General features: G+C 37.9%; 1 protein-coding gene across 2 annotated transcripts in view; it reads right to left on the bottom strand.

The window, feature by feature from the left end:
• Positions 1 to 934: 934 nt before the first annotated feature.
• The window catches only part of KITLG (KIT ligand), a 57,322-nt gene continuing 36,021 nt past the window's right edge, over positions 935 to 22,235 (bottom strand). The window contains exons 4-10 of one of the 2 annotated variants that reach the window (XM_074870709.1): positions 18,820 to 18,999; positions 16,748 to 16,910; positions 15,758 to 15,853; positions 8,373 to 8,482; positions 7,796 to 7,872; positions 6,233 to 6,316; positions 935 to 5,009 (exon numbers count right to left, since the gene is read on the bottom strand). In XM_074870709.1, the coding sequence (XP_074726810.1) occupies positions 6,277 to 6,316; positions 7,796 to 7,872; positions 8,373 to 8,482; positions 15,758 to 15,853; positions 16,748 to 16,910; positions 18,820 to 18,999 (666 nt within the window). In that variant the 3' untranslated portion in view covers positions 935 to 5,009; positions 6,233 to 6,276. The remainder of the gene's footprint in view (positions 5,010 to 6,232; positions 6,317 to 7,795; positions 7,873 to 8,372; positions 8,483 to 15,757; positions 15,854 to 16,747; positions 16,911 to 18,819; positions 19,000 to 22,235) is intronic. The other variant, XM_074870711.1, reaches the window with a different exon arrangement.

Consider the following 22,235-nt stretch of genomic DNA (forward strand, 5'->3'; position numbering starts at 1 on the left):
TTTTACTGCACCATCAGTGCAGAGTTCCACTGCTCCATGGCCTTCTTCAAGCCCATCAGCTCTCCATTTCTTGCTGTGTCCAGACCAAGAGCCACAGCTTTCATTCCTGTCCATGTCCTAAATTCTGTCAGCCCCAAATCCTGTTCCCCTGTCTTCCAGCCCATAACCCTGCTCTCTGCTCTTTCTCATCAACCCTATATGTGCCTCACTCCTATCTGTAACCCCCCTATATCTGATTACTGAAGCCTCGCCTTTCTTCCAAGACTACTTACCTCTCTCTGAGGTAGGTTGAAAGCCTCAGCAGGTTTATCTCTTCCTCTTAGGCTGGCATCCTTTCATTCTCTCTCAGGAGCAGAGAGGTGCCAGAGCTTCCTGAGCAGCTGTTTTTCCTCCCAACCTCATGCCTTGTCCTGGGCTTCTTACTGAAAAGCCACAATAAACTGTTGAAACTTGAAAGGAAGGATGCCATCCTTATGGGATAAGCTCTGGTCTCAGCTGAAAAACCCTGCTATTTGTAATAAATTTTTGAGTTGGTAAATGCCACTTACTGCAAAAGAAGTGCATCAACAACATTCAGACTTTTTAATGGTAAATTAAAATCCCAATACATAGCTAATAGCAAGAATGTAACGCGAAAAACTGCCTAAAGTAGGGCACAAACAAATTTAAGCTCATTAGGGAGCTACAAGAAACTTTTAATTCTGAAGCTGGAATAATTTTCATAATCACAGATACACTACGGATCAGCACTGAAGGCTGATAATGAGTACATATACTTTGGTGGCACAAGGCTTCAAAATGCATGAATAAGAAATGAAATGTATTATGAAGGAGTCTGCATCTAGTAGCATACATCCCGGCAGAAAATTCTTCCAGGAGATGACACAACTTAAAAAAGGGTCTTAAATGGGTCTGACACAACGCAATATACTAATTATTTGGCAGTGCATAATATCTTTATTTAGAACAATAAAGTATATGTATATAATGTAAATTCCAAATTTGAACTAGTATAAAAAAGGATCTGGGAAAACATCTATCTTTAAGAGGACACATATATACATACACATCACATTTTATAAACTTTGTTGATTACCTTCAGTCAGAATGTAACTATGCAAGACTGTGCTGATATTTACATTGAAATAAAAGAATTTGCCCATGATACAACCAGCAAACATCTGCGTCTCTATCACTAAAGAGTCTGAAGTTTCTGCGTTCCATCAATTTGATAACATAATAGCAACATGCCATCATTACTGTAAATCTGCATTTAATAGACAGTTGAATTAGATTCCTGAATTGAAGAACATTGGATAATTCTTAAATGTAAATCTAACTCAAAATATCTGTATTTTACATATACAGTTAGCTTTTCAATTGAATAGTTGTATTGTGTGTACTGAACAGTTTTAGCGGATTACAAAGAGAGAGCAACAGAGAAAACAGAGCTGGTGAAATCAGAATCTAAAAAATGTGCAGGTTGTACACATACTCCATAGTATAGCACATTTTATGAGCTTACTTATAAAATGACCTTGTGAGGAAATAAGTACCATTAATATATTCAAGTAAACACACACCTAAAGTAACACATTGAGTTACTCAGTATATCACGATCTGCTTTTTACTGTCACAAGGCCACTATAATTGCATGCAAAGTTCAACTACTCCAAAGGAAAGCTAAAAATGTTAGTTTCTCACAAAGCCACAGATACCTGGAAAATTTTGTTGACTTTTGCATAAAATATACAACACTCATTTTTCCCCAATTTCATTTTAAGAGAAAGGGTGTTCATTTTCTAACTGTGTTAATGGACAGCATCTGTCTACCCAAAGAGAAGACTGAAAAAGTGATCACTCTTCAGAAGTTGAATAGCTTACAACCGGATAAAGAAGCAACTAAAGAGACTATTTCTGCCATCCCTACTTCCACTGAACAGTAACTTATTCTATTTCTATTGATTTCAAAAACATCTTCCAAGTCAGTAGTCTTTCAAAATTTCACCAAAGTAAGGGCCTCCTCAGTGGGTAGACAAATTGGGCACAGAAACTTTCAAATAATTTCATGATCACATTTCCAAGTGCCACACCATCCACTGTATCCACAAATGTCTAGAAGTGTCCTGCTTTGCAAAATGATCGTGAACACCCAACGTTTTGTTCAGATCTCTCAAAAGGGGGTGCAGAGAACAGGAAAACCATGAGCTCCAACAACAGGTCTGCTACTCCATGTGTCATATGACTTTGGTGCATATGCAAAGAACTATGTTTGTGACGTGAAGTTGGAAGGCTTATACATGAATTTTCTTTCTGTTCTCATGTAGCCTTAAATTTGCCTTGCTGTATGGAAGAGATCAAAGTATCTGACATCATTTGAAAGTGACTTAGCTACTATTTTAAGATGTTTCTTGGAAGGTGAACATTTTGTAGCAGTCTATCTGGGTTTAAATTTACAACTGATATTTTCTATAGTATTGAATAGTAGACTAAGGAGCCTAAAGCATCATGCATTTTGAATATCAACATGTAATTCGGGGCACACGAGTGTGCAACATCATTGTATATTTGATTTTCTGGAAAAAAATGCATTTAGGAAAACTAACATTCTTATGAACAAAGAACATTAATAAATACAGGATTTTTCTTTAAATGATTCTAAGAAAAATGCAGTAGAACTTCAAGCATAAGCTTGCTTTGAGGACGTATTGTATAGCCACATGAAGTATTTAAGGTTTCTGTAAAATGTGTAAGGATAATTGCTTCCATTTACTGTGGATATTTTTCTGTTCTGTCAAAACCAATACGCAGTTATTCTCTGCATTACCCATAAGGTGAAAATTTCCCATCAACTAAGTCATGCTGACATTTCTTTCAGGGTAACTTAAATAAGTTTGAAACACAAAGTCTGAGGGCCTTGCAAGTAAAGAACTACACCATGTCAAATGAGACTGAGCTGCAGATAGGGAATTTTGTTGTTTGATTTTTGCAGAGCTAAAATTTGGAAAGCGCTTCCTTTTTAGAAGTGATGAGCAAAGTTGATTATTTCTTATAAAGTGGTGAGTGCTCCAGCATCTTCTGAATAAAAATGAAGGCCTAATTCTCACAGTAAGCTTCTTTTGATCTAGTTTAAATTCCTCAGATGATGCAAACCCCAAATCTCTGTTAAACATTGATGGAACTATGCTAACTATACTAGCTGAGTAGGGCTTGAGGACCCTTTTCTGACTTCCAGGAAGTGCAAAAAGGTCTCAGTATAAATAAAAAAATAGTTCCATATGATCAAATCAATTCACAAGAAGTTCTGATGTTGGTCTCAGGAGTGTCAAAATTCCACACAGAGTGGCACACATAATCTCTGTCATCAAATACAGTAAGGTTTTTAGGTTTTTTCTTTTTGGTAAGCATGAAGGACAAATCAGTTTTACCAATAACACACACACACATACACACATGCATGCACACACACACACACACACACACACACATATATATGTATGTTATAATTTTTTTATGCATGCTTCTTAGAGGATTAATCAGATTATTAAAATTTCCACAACAATTCTTAAAAAATTAAGTAAAAATTAAAAGACCATTTAAGTCTCTATTTTAAAGAGAACTGCAACTTTATGCAAAACATTAAAAGGGTGGTGTTGGGTTTTTTTAAGTTTTCAAGTTACTTAAACTAGAACTCCTGCTGACCTGGTCAGTTTAATGACAGATGACAGTGTGTCATCTGAAGTGAGCCACCTTTACCATCTGAAGTACAAACCCCTAATATAGATAAATAATTCATACCCATTATCTGGAAAGAGCCAAGATGAAAAGATGCACAACTACACTTGTAACTTTTATCATGGTATTTTTAGGATTTACTTGAAAATGCATGTCTGTACATCAGTCCTGTACAGATTCCATAGATGCTACAACAGCAATAGATGCAGATGACAAGTGGGAAACAAAGCCTTTCTCTTTTGTTTCAAGAGAATTAACTTTAAGAGTGGAGAATTCCAGGATATTAAAGCTTACTAATCACTTAAAACACAATGCAAACATTAATTACAGCTGATGTAAGAAAAAGCTAAATACACTCAGTTTTTTTCAGATTTTCCACGCTATACATTTAAAGACAAGGTCTCAATGGCATGCATCCATCTTCAGCATTTAAAATGCATTTCATGGGTTTGTCTTTATTCTGATGTTTGAACGCAATTCAGACTCTTTACTTTCCCTTTCCTTGGCATGGCTGGAAATTTCACCATATTCACATACCCAGCAGTTACTCTTAACGCTTTGAAATTCCATGAGGTACAGTCACCTCCTGTTTAGTTTGTCTCCATCCAGTATTTGCTTCTCCTGAACAGAGACCACCAATGCTGATGAATTCTTGAGGCTTTCTGGGGTGGGCAACCAGCCACCTGACAGAGACCACATGTTGCTGTACACATGACCTTTGCCAGGCATAAACACAGCTCCTTATAAGTAAAAGGCTAGAACACAGGTCCATAGCATGACTTTGCTTTCAAGTTTTATATACAATATTGAAGAGTATATTATCTGTATCCATTTCTGCGTTTTCTGTCAGTTCAGAGAACTCCATCTGAAGACACCAAAGTAGAGGACACAGAACTTAAATTAAGGATGCAAAGGTGTTTATGACTTTCAATGATTATACATGGTTGGAGGCATTTGAAAGATGCTTTTTTTGAGGACATGTACTTTGTTTGCCAGAGTCAGTTGCAAGTAATAATGCAATTAAAAATCCCCAAATGCCACACAAGGTAGATATTCACATAAGATACAGTCCTGCTAAGTGCACACTCTTCTTGTCGTTGTTCAATTCAGTGTTGGTTTCACAGTAACAAACACAAATTGTCCTCATTTCTGTATCATGTCTATGGAGTCATGGGCAGCAACAACAGATGCAGACTCAGTCTGTCACTCCAGAAGGAATACGAATGTGCTTAAAACTGCTTCATTTATGAAGCGAACATGGAACTGTTACCTGCCTGAAGAGAAAAACAGAAATTATAATTTTGCTGATTAGTTTTCCTCTCTGTAATTAGTAATTAAGGAGTAGAGCTTTTCCAAACATCTAACATAGACATTTTTTCTTATAATTTTGGAAACAGATATATTCATGACACTTGCATAGACATTCCTTTATTCTGAAAGAAAAATTATTGTTATTATATGTACTTTCCTGGTCTAAGAACACACTTGCCTGCAAAAGCTCACTGATGTCATCTAAGGTGATGAAACAACTCTCATGGTCTTACAGAACTGTTATGTTTGTGCATTTTGCTACCTGGCAATCTCTGGCAGCAAAATTCCCGTTGAAGTCATCAGACAAGCCAATATCAAACTGAGTTTACATCTTTGGAAAAATCAAATTACTTGTCCAATGCAGTGATGATTTCCCTTCTCAGTGAGCAGATGTTAGAACAAAGCAGTTGAGGAGACTGGAAAGCTCTCAAGTTGTAGATAACTTGATCACAACAAACACTTTGGAACACACCTGAGAGTGACCGCTACAAGATGAACTGCAAAACCTGGATTGCCTGTTATACTCTTTATGCTGCTCTTTCCACTCATGATATAAAATGAACCATTCAGCGCTGCCTGACTCTTCCAGACCCTTGTCAGAGATGCTGTGGGTTAAGTACAGCAGAACTCCTGCTGTAAGAAGCCCCTTGCCAGAGACATGCTCTGTTCTGCAGAGGACAGCGGAGACCGAGAAAGCTCACTCACCTTTGCTGCTCACTCTTACATACTAAAGCAAGAATGATGTTTCTGATAACGCTACAGATACTGCAAACTGTGCTGAGCAAGCAACAATTAATAGAAGTTCAGCTCTACTTGGCCTGTTCTCCTACACTCACCTGCTAGTTTAAGGATTGTGGTTTTTAGGTCACGCTGCTTTGAAATAGCTGTAGGACAACAGCTGAAAACTCCACTGTATTGGCTCTCACGCCAAAAAGGAGAAGTAGTAGCTGTCCTTCATTTTGGAATTCTGATATCTTTCATTTTGTAACATTCAGGTTAAAAGTCAAATGCCTAAATTAATGGTACAGGATTAATTGCATCAGCTGCTAAAGATCTCAGGTGCAAATGAAGCCTACTGATAACAAGTTTTATTTTATTTTTTTCCCAAATTGGACTCTGAATCAGTTTATATTTCAGCAGCCAAGTTATTAAGCCTATGGTAAGACTCTCAACCATAACAACTTACCAGTACACGAAACAGTAACAGTGTTGAGGGAGAAAAAGCAACAGCTACACTTGTAGATGTTCTTTTTCTTTTTGCTGCAACATACTGAAAAAAAAAAGGTACTTTATTACTACAGTGCTGGTGTTTCAAGGAAATAGAATGGAAGAGTTTATCAGTTAGTTAAAATAAAAGGGAACCCAAAGTATTAGAATTTATGTTTGCTATTAGGTCTTCCTAGTTATAGTTGAATATTACAAATTTCTCAGGGAGGAGGAATTAAAAACCATATGCCATATATTTAAGAAGATGTCTGATGGAGAATGTAACTTGCTTAAATTTCCTGTTAAGGCCATCTCCTGCATTTAACTATTTCCTCTTTCTCTTTTCCTGCTATAAAGCAATGTTTTATATTTCCTGTAGAGTTAAAAGGAAGATGCATGTTCCATTTCACAAGTTTTAATACCTGTGAGGATGAAGTGCAGGATGATTTGTAGCAACTAATATACTTGGTGAATATACAATCTTCCATTCTATGTACTGTACATGAAGAACATTTGTTTTAAGAATGTATTATTCTAGAAAGTTTAAACATTGAAAATTTCATCTCTGTGACCAAACTGCTAGATCAGAACCTCACCTGTTACTGCCTTCAACAGCGGGCAGCACCAGGCATTTCACACAGTGTGAGAATCCTAGAGGATAAAATGTGACCTTCTGCTATCTGCATCAGATGTTTCTCTTAATCCCTCGTAGTTAAAATTTGACCCAACACCCTGAAATATGAGGTTAAATAATACTCTCAAAATGCTTTAGCATGAACTATTATAACTTAAAACTTCCCTATGTCCTTTTCTGAATTTCACAGACTTCTTTGCCCAAGTCATGTCCAAGCAACTTTGAATGTCTTCAACTGTTATTTCCAAGGTATATTTGATTGACTGAGCTACACAGAATTTTTTCTGCTTAAAAATCAGATAAAGCAGTGTTTACATATGAATAGGGCTGTGAATCATTTCAGGCTGACCTTAGGAAGTTATTAGGATTTGAATGAGTTCTCATTAATTTTCTATGAACATCAAAAAAAAAAACGGAAAACATAGATGTTTATATACACATAGCCTGGGGAATGTAAAGAAGTGAAAGAACATAAAAATGTTAATGTAAAAAATATTTAGAGGGATTTAGGAGCACAGTCAGGAAGACATTGTTTTTGATATATTTACATAAAATCAAACTAACTTTTCAGAACACAGCAAATACCAAAATTCACCTCTTTTTTGTTCCTTCCCCTATAGGTCTCTGCAATCGTTTCTCACAGTGTAAGGATAAGGACAGATAAAGTAAAAGTAATGTCCCCTTAATAAAATTTTGTATGCAGAACTCTCCTCCATATCAGTTTTTATATTTAAACTAGAAGCTCCTTTAAAGGACACACCCTAAGCACATGTTTTTCTGCTACAGCAAGACCTTGTGTTTGGGGTTTTTTTGTGTTTAACTTAGAGCTAGAGAGAAACCTTCAGGAAGTAGCTCTCAAAGATAAACTTACATTTGTTACATATACATATATAAAGTGAAACAATATACCTTATCTCATTTTCCTCTTGACAGTCATGACACTGTGTAGTTTCATCACTTTCTGGTCTGGATTTAGGATGTGTTTTCTAGGAAAAAAATGCATTAAATATAAATATTCTAAAGCTTTCTTTAACAACTCCTTAAACAATGGTTGTATGTTTCAGTTTGCTTCAGATTTTCAATATCAAAGTAATTTTGCAAAATGTAGGCCAAATCTTGTCCTCTAACACACATCTGCTACTGGTATAATTTTACTATCAAAGCCTTTGTATTGTGGGCAGGGCCACAAGGGGCAAAAGCAAAAGAATCCTCTTCTCTAGATATAATAGAACTGGAAAATTGGGGGAATCCCATGTTCTAAATATCCAATGAGACACCTATCATGCTGATAAAACAGGATTTGCACTTTGGTGGTGGAATTCAGGAATTTGACAACATAGATTTACATTTGAATGTCACACAGTTCAGTAAAGATCAGGACAGATGTCTCTTGTTTTCAAATGCAGAACAGTTTTGTTCTTCCTACCTCCCCATAGCTATGAAATGTAGTATCACTATGTAAACAATTAAATGCAATATTTCTTACCTTCCAGTATATGGCTCCCAAAATAAAGCCAATAAGAAGAGACAGCAGTGATGTCAGTGCTATGCTGATCCCTTGCAGGCTGGAGCTGCTAATGAAGCCAAGTGCCTCTTCTGTAATTACAGATGTTCTCATTAGTGAAGACAGATTTATAGCAGAAAACTATCTTCGGGGCAACATTACTAGCAAGAGTACTTTTATGCACCACCTACATAACAGCTTCTTAAATAGTAGAACAGATATTTCATGTACATGAGGTACACCTCATACAAAATCTCGCAGGAAATTTTTGGCCACAAGGATGCTCCTCCCATTTCTGAAACAGCTATGTTGAATAGTTCAACACTAATTCTCTTTTTGTCATTTGTAGAGAATTTTCTCTTTCCTACACTTCAAAGTTTAGGGTTTATCAATTTTTAAAGGTCTTATTTTGTAAGATGAAGGAATTCTTTGGAAGAGAATACATCTGTCACTTTGTGCATTTGTTTAAGTTCCATAAGACACATCCCACTGACTGCAGATAGACACTTTGCCTTGTCACTAATGAACGACCAACATGAGGCCTCTCGAGGGAGGTTAATTTAACAAAATAAGCCTGACTTCACTTCTAATGTCTGTCTGGAAAGGTCCTGCTGACTTCAGTAAGATCAAACGTTTGTACCTTGAAGTCTAGCTGTGTGATATTTTGTTGTAACCATTTCTTGATAGCTTTTTACACTTTATATGGAAAAGCCCCAGCCCTCGTCTTCTATGTACACAAGCAATTCCATTCCCCTCACAGGGAACTGTATGCATGCTGAGACTAAAATGTGGCCTTCCAGTTATTTAATCAGGAGCAGGATGTGAAAATTCCTACAGAGTCACCCTGGGGTCCACCTCCTGAAATGCAAAGTGAGCCACAGGAGACTGCTAGTTTAGACACCATTCACCCAGTTTTAGTTCCTTTCAAGATTTGGTGTCTGCAGCTCAAATGGTGGGTGTATCGTCAGATTACAGGAAAAAGAACCAAATTACAAGCACTGGCAAAGTGTAGGTGATTAGATACAGAAATGAAAATGGACTGGTAGCACTAGAAATTTGTGACTCATGCAAATAGTAAATGTATAAGTATGTACCATATGATATACTGGGTCAAGCAATGTGCATTTAGTACATTATTAAACAGCCTCTGAGTAAACACTTTAGTTTGGAAAGGAGCATTCTCATAATTAACTAGCAACTCATTTTCAACTCTCTGAGATTTTCTGGTTGACATTTTGCTAGTTTTTACACAAATGTTCTTTTTATCTCTGAAATTTAGCTGTGTTTTCTAGACTCATGGTAGACAGAACTAAAAACTAAGAAAACAGAAAGTCCGTATCTTATATACTCATATTCTACATATATCTTTCTATCTCACACTGTTTACAAACTGTAGGTTCTCACTATAGGGGCTTGAATTTTACTTACATCCAGAAGATTTGGCACAGTAAAAGGAAACACTGGTCAAGCAGAACTGATGCTTGCTTACTGTGAAAGAAATCTGTCTACAGAGGAGAAAGGAATGATAGCAGACAAAGTTCTACAGAGGTGAACATCAGCTGGAAAATAGAGGTCATCAATTAATCTGCCGCTGTCTGCTCAGACATTAAAACTAAGAGCAGAAATTAACTGGAGGGGCGTATCTCTTCTCAAACTGTTCATCCCAGGTTAGGCATAGAGGAGGTTTGCTTGCAGAACTGACCTTCAAGAAATCTGGACATACTCAAGTGGGGTAGAGCCAGCATGAAGATCTCTGTACTGGGTCTGGCTGAGCCAGAATTGATTTTCCCCTATAGCAGCCCTCATGGTGCTGTGTTTTATGCTGGGAGCTGGCAGGGTGTTGATAGCACACTGGTGTTGTGGCTACTGCTGAGTAGTGCTTACACAGCACCAAGGCTCTTTCCGACATTTCCCCCCGCAGTGGGACGGGGTGGGCAAGATCTTGGGAGGGGACACAACCAGGACAGCTGACCCAAACTGACCAAAGGGATATTCCATACCATATGGCGTCTGCTCAGTATAAAGCTGGGAGAAAGGAGGAAGGGAGGGGGGTCACCCTTGGTCCTCCGAGGCAACCACTACGCGTATTGGAGCCCTGCTTCCTGAGAAGGCCCGACATCGCCATTAACAGGAAGTAGAGAATAAATCTGTTTTCTTTTTTGCTTCCGCGTGTGGACCTTGCTTTGCTTTTGCTTTGCTTACATTAAAACTGCTTTTGTTTTACCCACAAGGGTTGGGTTTTTTTCCTATCTTATTTTATTTTCTCCTTTTTGCCCTGTTGAGAAAAAAAAAAGGGGGGGGGGGGAAGTGATAGAGCTACTTGGGGGGTACCTGGCCAAGGTCAAACCACCACAGTCTCAAAAAAAATTCCTGTCATTACTTTATCTGAATTGTAGTCTCAGCACATTCTCAGAAGAAAATTCCAATTGCTTCTGTGCTCGAGTCAAGAAAAATGCAACACTGATTTGCCTAATACCATTAGCCATTCCTCCCAGTGAGAGACCACTGAGTTATACAACTGAATTATGCAAAACCCATGGGTACAGCCATGTTTTCTCAATTCTGCCCTGCAAACTTCAGGAAAAATGGAAAAGTGAAATAAAAATCAAAGGAGAAACTCTTCAGGTCATACAGAGCATAATTTATTTGATAACATGTTATGGTAGAGTGTATAACCTCAAAAATCCTCTGCCTACTCTTCAATGCTGGGCAGCATGTCATGGCAAGCATGCTGATTTTTACATGATCTTCTAGAGAAATGCTTTGTATGCAGGGCAATCAGTGATAGTCTAGCACCCTCATTTTTACCATTATTTTTCACAAACTTTAGAGAGTCTTAGACAACTGAAGAGCTTCCTTTACAATGAGGTATCTAAAAGTGGAAAAATCTGATTTTTGAGAAGATATCTCCAATGCTGATGCTTTTTTCAGCATCAAAAACTGAAAAGAATTCATAATTATCATTCCATGTGGGGACCTGAAACCCAGGGACAGAGCCTAAATACAGTCAATTGTGACAGACTCCTCAGCCTACCTCTTAAAAATGACAACAGATTTTTTTTCATAACTTGATAGTGTATGAATTAATTTGAAAGTTAAGTAACCCATAACTACCTTAAAAAGCAAACAACAGATTATTTAATTTCACTTTCAAGTCCAGAAAAAGTCTCTTGAAAGATCTGGAGAGAATGAAATGCATCATGGCAGGTTTCTTCGTGTGCCTTTTATTTATACTAACATCTAAAACAGAACAGGTTGTAGAATTTTCAGTCTGGAGAATCTCCTGGGGACCTGTGTTCTAATGAAGAAAAGGGAAATAAGGAAAACAAGCTGGCTGCCAATAGGTTTTTATTCCTTCCAGAGGGACCTTTTCCTATGTTAGAAACTTTAAGAGTTCTACACAGAAAGTTAAAAAGCAGTTGTAAAAGCAGAGTAGGAGAAGGAAGAGGAGGAACCAGGTGTATCAGTAACTGTGTGAACTCCTTGGGCAATGCCAGAGGAACTGCTAGCTTTGCAGTTAGTATATTTATTCACTTAAAACAGACTCTATCAAGCAAGGTGCAAAAGGAAGCAGGCCAGCATCTCTCAGAGCTCTCACTCTGCACCTTGTGGACTATTCCCTAAGGGAGTGAGCTCATCTGATGTTGATTTATACATAGTCTTCATTGACTTTGGGATGTTAAGCTGTGAACAAAATATATTAACATGAAAAGCCACTCAGCTACACAATGAAGTTATTGAGCTGCTCTCCACCTTGAGCCATGTGTGTAGGTTTAGCAACCAGTTAAAACACTGGCTTGATTTTTTTGCCGTATATGTCTCAAAGGAATTTTCAGTTTACTTCTGCTCAGCTCCAACACAATTACCACTAGATCTTATCTGTAAAAATGCAGAGCAGCTCTCACCTGTTCATTAGGGTTTTCCATTAACTATAAAGTTGGAACAAGAGAACAAAGGCACAGAGGCAACACCAATTGCATTAAGTCATGAGTGCACATTTTCAAATTGTTGTGCAATTACTGAATTAAACTACAGTATTCTTTGCTTAATTATAGAAGGACACCTTCCTAAAAACAGTTACAGAGATCTCTGTGTTTACATGTTCTTTGAGCTGTTCAGTACTGAATAATATAGCTAAATTACTGTTAGGAAATTATAGGCAAAAATGGAAGAAAGCAACACAACTTTCCGTAAAAATATAAATAATACCATGGCACTAAATTGAGTGAGAAGGGTTAGTAACAGCTAGTAAGTTCAAGCTTTAATCAGAGCAACATGAGATTCATCTGATGGGAAAAAAACATCACTATTTATTGTTTGGTTCAACCACTGAAAGAAAAGATCAGGACTCAAGACTTCTTATTCTGACACTAGTTCTTTACATAGGAACCAGCTCATCTGAATTCTCTAGCGTATGCATGGTATAACAATCAAGAGAAATATCAATGAGATTGGGACTTAAACAGTTATTGGAATTTAAATTGGACTATAGTCATGTAGCACAAAGAGAAGAAAACAAACCAACCTAAATAAATTGGCGGTGGTGGTGGTGTCTGAGATTTTTATGGGGGAAAAGATGGAGTGGGAACATGGCACAGATCTACATTCAGTATTACAAGGATGAAAATGGGATAACTGTTCCATTTTACACTTAGTTGGGGTAAGACTTTTGATGTAGATTTAGTCAAGATTCTACTCTATTATAGTAGTTTATTTTTATTGCTGTGTAATAACAATGAAGTCAGGAAATATGACTCAACAAATGTAGCAACAACATTAAAAAATGTAATTTAGCTAATTTATATTATATACAATTTCTATGATAATTATTTCACAAACGATTTTATTAGATTATGCACTTCAGGTTTATCTAATTAGAATTTGGACTTAAGAGCAGTTCAAGTCGTCTAACTACACAGACTTTACTAATAAATTCAAAATTTATTATTAATCTGGAGGGGTTCTTTTGCAAACAGTGAATGCTTCTAAATGAACTATAAACCATGAATTTTAAATAACTCAATTTAAAACTGTTTAAAATTAGAGGGTCATTTAAAAAAAACCCAAAACCCACATTACAGTAGTTTGTGTCCGGAGATGCTTTTTTCAGGTTTCCTCTCTTCTCCAAATGTTTTGCTTTCTGAAGTTTAAATCTAGTGGTACTGTTCTGAGGACAGTACTGAAGCCAGCAGACAGGGTCCCCTGTGCTGGGGAGTCTTCACATGGGAAGCAATAAGGTTTATTCATTGTTGTTCCTTCCAAGAACGTAGGGGTTAAGTAAAAAAGAAAGCTTACTCAGCAATAAAGCCAAGACAAAACTAAAATCAGTACTTAAGACCATTTTCAGGGAGTCAGACAGAGATGCCAATAAAGATGCCACAGATCTCTCCCTGCAAAAAACTCCAAACAAATAACTAAAGTGTAACCAGGCAGCATCCAATGTCCAAGTTAATGTAATTTAATCTGATTACGAGTTCAAACTGTCCCCAGCTCCAGACATGCAGACCTCATGTCATTTCTACATCAGACGGTTAACTGATATCCAATTTTCCAATAAATTGCTTAAGAGAATGATAATCAGTTAAAACACACCTGTACAGCATATGGCCAGCCAAACAATTTTCTTACGGCATTATTTTAATTAGGCTTTTTTCCTACTTGATTATCAGTTCCAGTTATAACAAAAGATTGATAAACCTGCTTCTGTACTCCCCTCCACAGTACAGACACAGGTGCCACACTCTGTTGCGCTGCCTGGCATCCCTCCTGTTACTGTACTGGGTCAAACTCCTTTCATCTGAACTGCTCCTGTAATCTGTCTTTTGGCTCCTTGATCCATTCCCATTACTTCAGGCTACAGCTGAATATTTTTCCTCTAGCAGCAAGAGCAAAAATTATCACATGTTCAGACCTGAGAGACACAGGTATGTGCTTTTTAGCCCCCTCCTGGTGCCTCATAATTGGCCCTGGGCTCATCAGGTTATTTGCAGCCAGCTCTGTGACCTCTTGGAGAGGAATTTACAGCAGTGAGACTTCTCTGTTACAGGGAAGAAGGCTGGCAGTCAGGAGTCAAAGGTGTTTTTTGTTTCAACCTTATACTCAGAGGGTTTTGGGGAATGATGACTTAAGACCTTCTCTTAATTAGAAAGCAATCAGGAAGGGCTTCAAATATGACAGCAGCTATGAGCCAGCTAAGGGGTGGCATGCATGGTGACAAAACCCCCGAGAATAACTAGACTACACATTCCCAAGAGAAGAAGCATGAGAAGAAAGTCAGTCTTAGTAGTATCTGTCCCACCATCAGGAACTACCACCATGCCCACCAGGCTACACCATGCTGCCCCCTTGCCCATGTTTTCTTAAGCAGCAGGAGTACCAGCCACACACTTCATAATTACACATTTAGATAGCATGGATGCTTGTGAAGTGAAAGGGGGAAATTATAAAAGAGATACACATTATCATCCTGTTGTGTTCGGGAAACAAGAACAAGGGAAACAATAACATGGTTAAGCTTTAATCACCGTCTCAGGAACCTCTAAGGAAAATCCCCTTCTTTTGTTCCCATGGAAAGCTCCAGGGAGTATTCACCTTATTGTACATGTCACATGAAAGCCCCTGAAACTTCACTGTTTCTCTTCACCTCAGATTCCTATACCCTTTCTGACCTCATGACGGGTAATGTGGAGGCTCTTACAGCATCAGTTCTGGGATCTCTTATCTGTCAGTGACCAGTCATGTAATACACTAACCAAGACAGATGAGAAACACGGAGATGGCCATGTCAGAGAGAAGACTAGAGCCTGCCAAAAGTGTAGTGACCTTGTCCTTGACCTCAACCGAAAGCACGCTGCCTGTGGGAGCTGGTCCTACTGCTACTACAGCAAGGAAACATGAGAACTGCCTTCAGGTTTGGTGTCAAGCTTGGGATTGACAGTGCTCTCAAAATGCAATGTACAGGCAACCTTTGTCCACATGAGCACCCTGGGCCTGATTTAGGACAGCTATTCTGTTCATTGGGAGCAACTTTCTTTTCTGAGAGTTAAAATGAGGTGTCTGGGACAGCCAAGTTTTCTGAGGCCATATGACTAGCGAGACCTCACGACAGCCAAAACGAAGAGACCTGCCCTCTCCAAGTTGTAGAGAGCTGTCACATCATTGTAACTTGATAGCATTTCTAAATTTTGATTAGATAAGTTCATTGCATTTCAGTATGACAGCTGAGAAACACATGGTACACCATCAGGCACAAGTAACTTCCCATTAATTTGCACAATTAATGACATTGTTTTCCTCTGAGCTCTCGTAACAACCAGCTACCAGAACAAAACTGAGACACATATATTAATTCAATCACTTGTACTTACTGTTACTGCTAGTGTTACTGCCAATGCTGTCATTCCTAAGGGAGCTGGCAGCAACAGGAGGAAACAAAAATGTTTTTGTGACAGCGACTCTGGAATCTAAATAGAAAATGAGTGTGTCAGCATTATGTAACTTAAAATACAGTTCCCTCTATATAAGATGATGGGCTATAGGGCTACTCTGATGTGGCTATAGGGCTGTTCTAAAAATCTGGCTAGAGATGTTTATAAAGTGGATTAAGCCAAAAAAGGCAGTCTTATTAAGAGGCAGATGTGTCTACACACTGAGCTGCTGCTGAATAGATGTTCTGAAAAAGCAATTGCTTTAAACAAGTTCTTAGGTTATGGCACTGATCTACTTCTAGGTACCACTGGTATAACTGTACAACTGGATATGTTGCCCTAATTAAAAAGCTAATAGCTGTCACTGGAGAGGGTAAAAGAAAAGAGAATACAAAACCTCCATTTACTGGAAAGATGAGAATGAACTGCAGGAGCCTGACTTGAGCTTGTTAAAATTTTTAGATGAAGTAAACATGGCCCTTTTCAGGAGGGGTGGGATGAATATGGAAGTGACTTGAGGCTGCTGCAATTTACAACTTGTCCTAGCTTCCTATCCTCTCAGTAGTGCAATGTTAGGCTCCTTTACTACCTTATAAAACTTAAATAGAGCATTAATAGAAGATAAGAAGAACAATGTAAAAAGACAATCCAGGATATATTTGGGATGAAAAGAAACAGAGCAGAGTATTGTGAGGTTATTTGGATTATATTAAGGAATGACGTCACTAAGAACGATGGCACTAGTTTTACTGCCAGATAGAACTCGACTTCAAATAGAAATACAAGCTTCGGTGTTGGTAGTAATTTTAACTGGCAGTAAAAAGGAGACATGGAGATACAGCGTCAGATCCTTAGCATCTCTGAAATCAAAGGAAAATCACCGATTTATATCTACTTAGATTCTGTTCCCTCAAATGACAGCAATCTTACCGTTCTCTGGTGTTTCTACTGTTGAAGGCAGAATGCAGTCATTCTTGTCCAATGTATCTGCAAACTCCTTGTAGACCTCAATGGTACTATTAAAGTGCCTAAAAAAATCCTCAGGAATGAAGCGACCTTCTTCATAAAGGTGATCATTTTCTTTTATAAAATCCTAGGGTAAAATATAGAATTCAGCTTGAAAGAAGGTCAAGAGAGATGCTCACTTCAGCACCTCAACAGATAATAAAATATTCAAAGATGACACAAAATAGTTTAAATTTTTAACCTGCAGAGGACCAAATTTGCTGTATACAATCTTCATAAAACATACAAGCCCTCTGATCTGAGGATTTCAAATTAGCTTTGCAAATAGAAATAAATTATTCATCCAGTGTTGTAAAATTGCCAAGCAATGAAAGGCAGTCTCCCATCCTACACTGAAAATGAAGACTATTTTTTATTTTCCTCATTAAAAAAATTACCTTGATTTCACATTACTTTGCAATGTTCCACATGATCCTTTTAATCTGAATACAGGAACACAACACAATCATAGCTATTATCATAAGAGTACAGGGAAGAGAATACAATAGCTGGGATACAATACTGCACAGAAGCAGGCTGAGATCCCTGATAATGGACCTAAAAATAAGAGCAGGACTATAAACAAGGAAGCCAAATCAGTCTGAGGTCTAACAGACAAGTGTGTTATGCCAGACTAAACAACCAGATTGAGGTCCATGTTAAGATCATTGACAGTTACCTTTTTTTTTTTTCTTTCTTCCTTTTTACCTGACTATGGCTTTCATAACAACTGTTTCTTATGCCAGCAGGTCAAATTTGGCATGGGGTTACTCTGTACTCCCAAGAAGGAGGACAGTGGTGAGAACATAGGTTAAATATGTACTAAGGAAAACTTCCTACCTTTGACTCCAAAATGATTTTATGTTTAATGCTAAAAGGACTAGATTTAAGATCACTCTTCTCTGAGGAAATCGATAGCAAGTTGTTTCTCTGAGTTACAGGATATTTACTTCTTCCTTCTACAAAACAAAATTCCTCTTCCCTAACCACATCCCAGATGAGTGCTTTGAATCATCAGGACAGGAATAGAAAAAAAAAATACATTGAAGATTGGACAGAATTCAGTTTGAAAGGGAAAGGTAGGGAATGTCTAAATAGTGTCAGCAGTATAATGCTGGTATATGACAAGGGTATGCCACTCTAAACGAGACTGAGTGTTTTAGTCCATTTGATTCATTCTGGATGTTAAAAAGGTGTAATTAGAACAGCTACGGACGTACTTGACAAAAATAAACGTATATGGAAGATGAAATCCTTGCTCTAAAGAACATGATGGATTTTGCCCATTTTGTTCAGTGGGACAAAATCTTTGATTATAGAATTTCTTTTTAATTACTGATAGACTGGTTAGAGCTGCGTAAGGGATTACAAAGTTAATTTTTTTTCCCCATCATTCTTGCACAAGAGAATCAGGCATCTCTTTTGTGAGACTCCTGAAATCCTTCCAGCTGCTGTTGGAATTCAGAAACACATGGAAATGGGCCGATATACTCTAGTCTTTGCTGTGTCTTTGTATATAAAAGTTCATTAAACCATGGTGAAGCTTTCAGAGCATCACATACTGTGATACATACTAAGAGTATAATAATAGTTTCAACCACATCATCCTTAAATTTACATTATGATCACTAGCAAAATGAATAATTTAAGCTGGATGCACAAGGCAGATTTCTGCCAGTTTCAAACAGACCAGAATTAATTATCTTTAAGATGATGGTTACATTTTTGGCTACTTAAATAACTGTATACAAGTTATTGTATATACTGTAATTCCTTGTAAGCCATTTTCTTTTGAAACAGGAGATAACAACTAGCCAACGTTAGCACAGTGTACTCAGTGCATTTCTAAACAAAGTAGGATTTCAGATGTACAGAAATAGAAATGAGAACAAATCTAATGAAGCTTTGGACATTTTTAAACTATTACTGAATACTGTGCAACAGAAAGTTCAAATAAAAATATCTAGCATAAAAGTAGAAACTCTGTATAAGATTACCTTATTTTTATCAAAAGCTAGACATGCCATAAGATCATTAATTATCCTTGTGAGATTATTGATGATTGAATAGTTGCTTAGAACATCAGACATATCTGAAATATCTGAAAATTTCTGGAGAAGATTATGTAGACTCCTTGAAAATTCAGGCACCATCAAATGCAACCAACAGTGATTAGGCTGTCAGGGGATAAAAAGAGAAACAGAGAGCTAGATTAAGTATCAGACTTTTGCAAAAACTGGTTAAGCAGTTCAATGTGCAAAAGTAGATTAGACTGGTTTCTTCAATTTAAATTATCTTGAAAGTCTAAATTAAAATTTGTCTTCTTTAGTGTGGCCAACTTTCTCTTCAGTCCTTTTGGTAAAATTTCTATTCTCACTGATACTGACATATTTATAGTTGTCTGTTAAACGCCATCCCTTCATTAAATTCTTAATGAAAGCTAAGCATCAGTCTGTTGAGAATTTGAGCCTTGGGCCTACTATGAACCCTAGTCTATGCTTTCATTAACCTATTTATTTTTTTTTTTAATAACTACTGCTTTAACAATTTTCTCCAGACTTTCTTAAAACAAATCTCAGTTTTCATTTTATTATTGTTACCCTACGTGACTCAGTTAACCCCCAAAATCCTTGATTTAAAATCTCTTCTGAGGAAGTTTTCCATAAATGTTTTGCATTAAATCCATGTGTGCTTTTATTCACCTTTGAACTAGTTAGCTTAGTTAACTCCTTCCCTTCAGCTTTTTCACTAAATGCCATTCCTCAGAACAGTTTCTAGATCTAAAAGTCTTTCTTTTCCTGAGTTTTCACTGACAAAAGGGTGTACAGCCTGTCATGGTATCTGCTACATCTGTGCCACTGGAATACAGTTCAAATCCTTTCACTGACACCTATGCATTTAGTTTGCAGGTAAGTTTGTACAGCTGTTCATGTGACTGAAACCTGGCCATTCATCTTACTGCCTTACAGGGAGTCCTTAACTTCTTTTACTTAGATTTACATAACAGTAGTGAAGCAAATAAAATAGCCACCCAGCCCAGAAAAAACCCTAACTCAATATGGTCAGTAAAAATACATTAGTCACACTGCAGTGTGTACCTGGAAATCCCTTCCCAATAAATGCTGAATTTTTAATGGCAAATGTCATGGGAATTTATTCCATATGTGAAGCTATTTTTTCAATGGTTGAAAATGTCTCAGGATCATTAAAGTCTGCTATATATGAAGATCTTGGTCCAGCAACCCCTAAGTACTCTCAGTGTCACTAAACCAGTTTCCAATTGATGCCCAGTGAATGGGCAGCATCCACCGAGTCCATCCACTCCACCTTCTGTAATGCACAATAAATGTTTGGTGATGTATCTGCTTCCAGACTTAATCTCCTTTTACTCAATTTCTGCAATAAACCTGCATACAGATTCTTTTATTCAAAAGAGATTTATCCACTACTATCAATATCATCACTTGGCAACAAATTACTTTCTTGGTGACACAGGTGTTCTGCCTTGATGTGTAAATGTTTTTGATGAAGAAAACCAGAATGCTTTCAAAGACTAACCAGACTATTAGGCTTCCAAGCTTAGAGAACCAAATGTAAATACATTGTTCAGCTCCACCTGACTTTTTACTTTTGTGTACAGCGCTCTCACACACTGACAACAAGTGCAAATCAGTATTATCACCTTCCGTAATTATCTCAGCAATGACTTAAAAAAGAATTAAACAAAATGTGAAATGGATGGTGTTTGGCTTGATTCTGCTTCTCTTTTTTCCTTCAAGCACAATAATGGGAGGGGAGAGGCAAAAGCAAATAAATCAGAGAAAGCTTAGTGAAATGTATTCCGTTCAAGAAGCATGTGTTATGCCATGTCCCATTGCTCTCATGAGACAGACAATGCAATTTCCTCTGCTTTGGTGCAGGAACATGGACACAGAATTTCTGTGCTTCCCTGAACTGCAAAACTGGAAACTGTTTTCCTCCGAGGTTTTGCGGTTGTGCATTCTCCTTTGGCAGGGACTAGCAAAAGCTTGCTGCTTCTCCTAGTGAGCATTTGGCAATTCCAGCAGGGAATCTATTTTGTTGCTCCCACGGTTTAGCATGTGTGTGGGAGTGTCCTCTGATTGAACCGTTCTGACCTACAAAGCTGTATTTCAGAAGAGCTTCAAGTTTTCTTTTCAGTAATAGCAAGCTGTGCTATCACTTGCTATCTCAATACCTATCAAACACAGGGATGAAACCGCTGAAGTTGAGAAATGTGACATTGTTTGCAAGGAGAAATGGAGGTTTAACTCTGCTTTTGACCAAGATGTATGTTTTAGGGCAATTGCAAACCTGACTTCCCTTGTACTTCCAGTTAGTCCTCAATTAGCTTTTTCTTTCTACATCTATCTAAAAGTTTGAAGTTTATCTCCTCTTCTGAGTTCAGCCCCTGTTGCTGTCATTTTTGCCTTTTAACCTCCAGGTTAGACTACTCAGTTCACTCTATGTGAGACTACTTTTAAAGCCACTCAGATGCCTTGACTTAGTGCATAATGCAACAACCCTTCTGTTTAATGGATTGGGTCAGTCTGTTCCTGTTACATGCACTACACTGGCTTCCCATCTGCTTTGCAGTCACCCTGCCTTCTTACCTTTAGTCATCTGCATTTGAGACTTGCTACCTTGGGTACATTTCCCACTTTATGCACGCACTGAAGATTGAAATCTATTGAAAAAAATCGAAGAGCACTGTTTCAATCCTTTCAGTGCTGAACAAAGGGCATTCAACTTACACAAAAGCCGTGGGTTTCCCAGCTTTCAGGGCCCTTGCAGAACCCAGAGCAAAACCTACTTATTCAGCCAGCCTTTGCTGTGGTATGCGTAACACAACCTGAAACCCCCAGAGAGGAATTTGTCAAAGTGGGATGTGAATACCGCTGAATACATCCTCTTGCAAAGACATGTGGCCAAGAGCTGAACCATCACCATGACTGAAAGTCGTGTACGAGCAAACAGAATATGGAAATCCCAGCTCTGAACTTCTCATCTTCCTATTTATTTCTTGGCTGCTTGTCATAAATGTAAACTGGATCTAAGTTTCTGGATATGATGCAGCAAGATGACATGGCATTTAAATTATAGAAAAGAAACCATGTACTGGCAGCCAAAACTGAACTGTGGAGCGAGGTAAGAGTTAAGCGGTGAGAACAACCAGGACTCATGACTCAAGCAGGCTCCCTGGCCTTCTTCATCCGCCGTGCCAACCTCCCCAGGAGCACGGCGAAGGGGACAACCCCGACCCAGCCCAGCTCTCATCCATCAGCTACCACCCTCATCCAGAAAGCTGGAAGCAGCGCTTAGACTATGGCTGTCCTCCACAGACAAGAATCTCATCACATCAGGCACCAAAATAATAGAATTTCAAAAAGCACTG

This window comes from Strix uralensis, chromosome 5 (assembly GCF_047716275.1).
Source record: "Strix uralensis isolate ZFMK-TIS-50842 chromosome 5, bStrUra1, whole genome shotgun sequence".
Lineage (NCBI taxonomy): Eukaryota > Metazoa > Chordata > Aves > Strigiformes > Strigidae > Strix > Strix uralensis.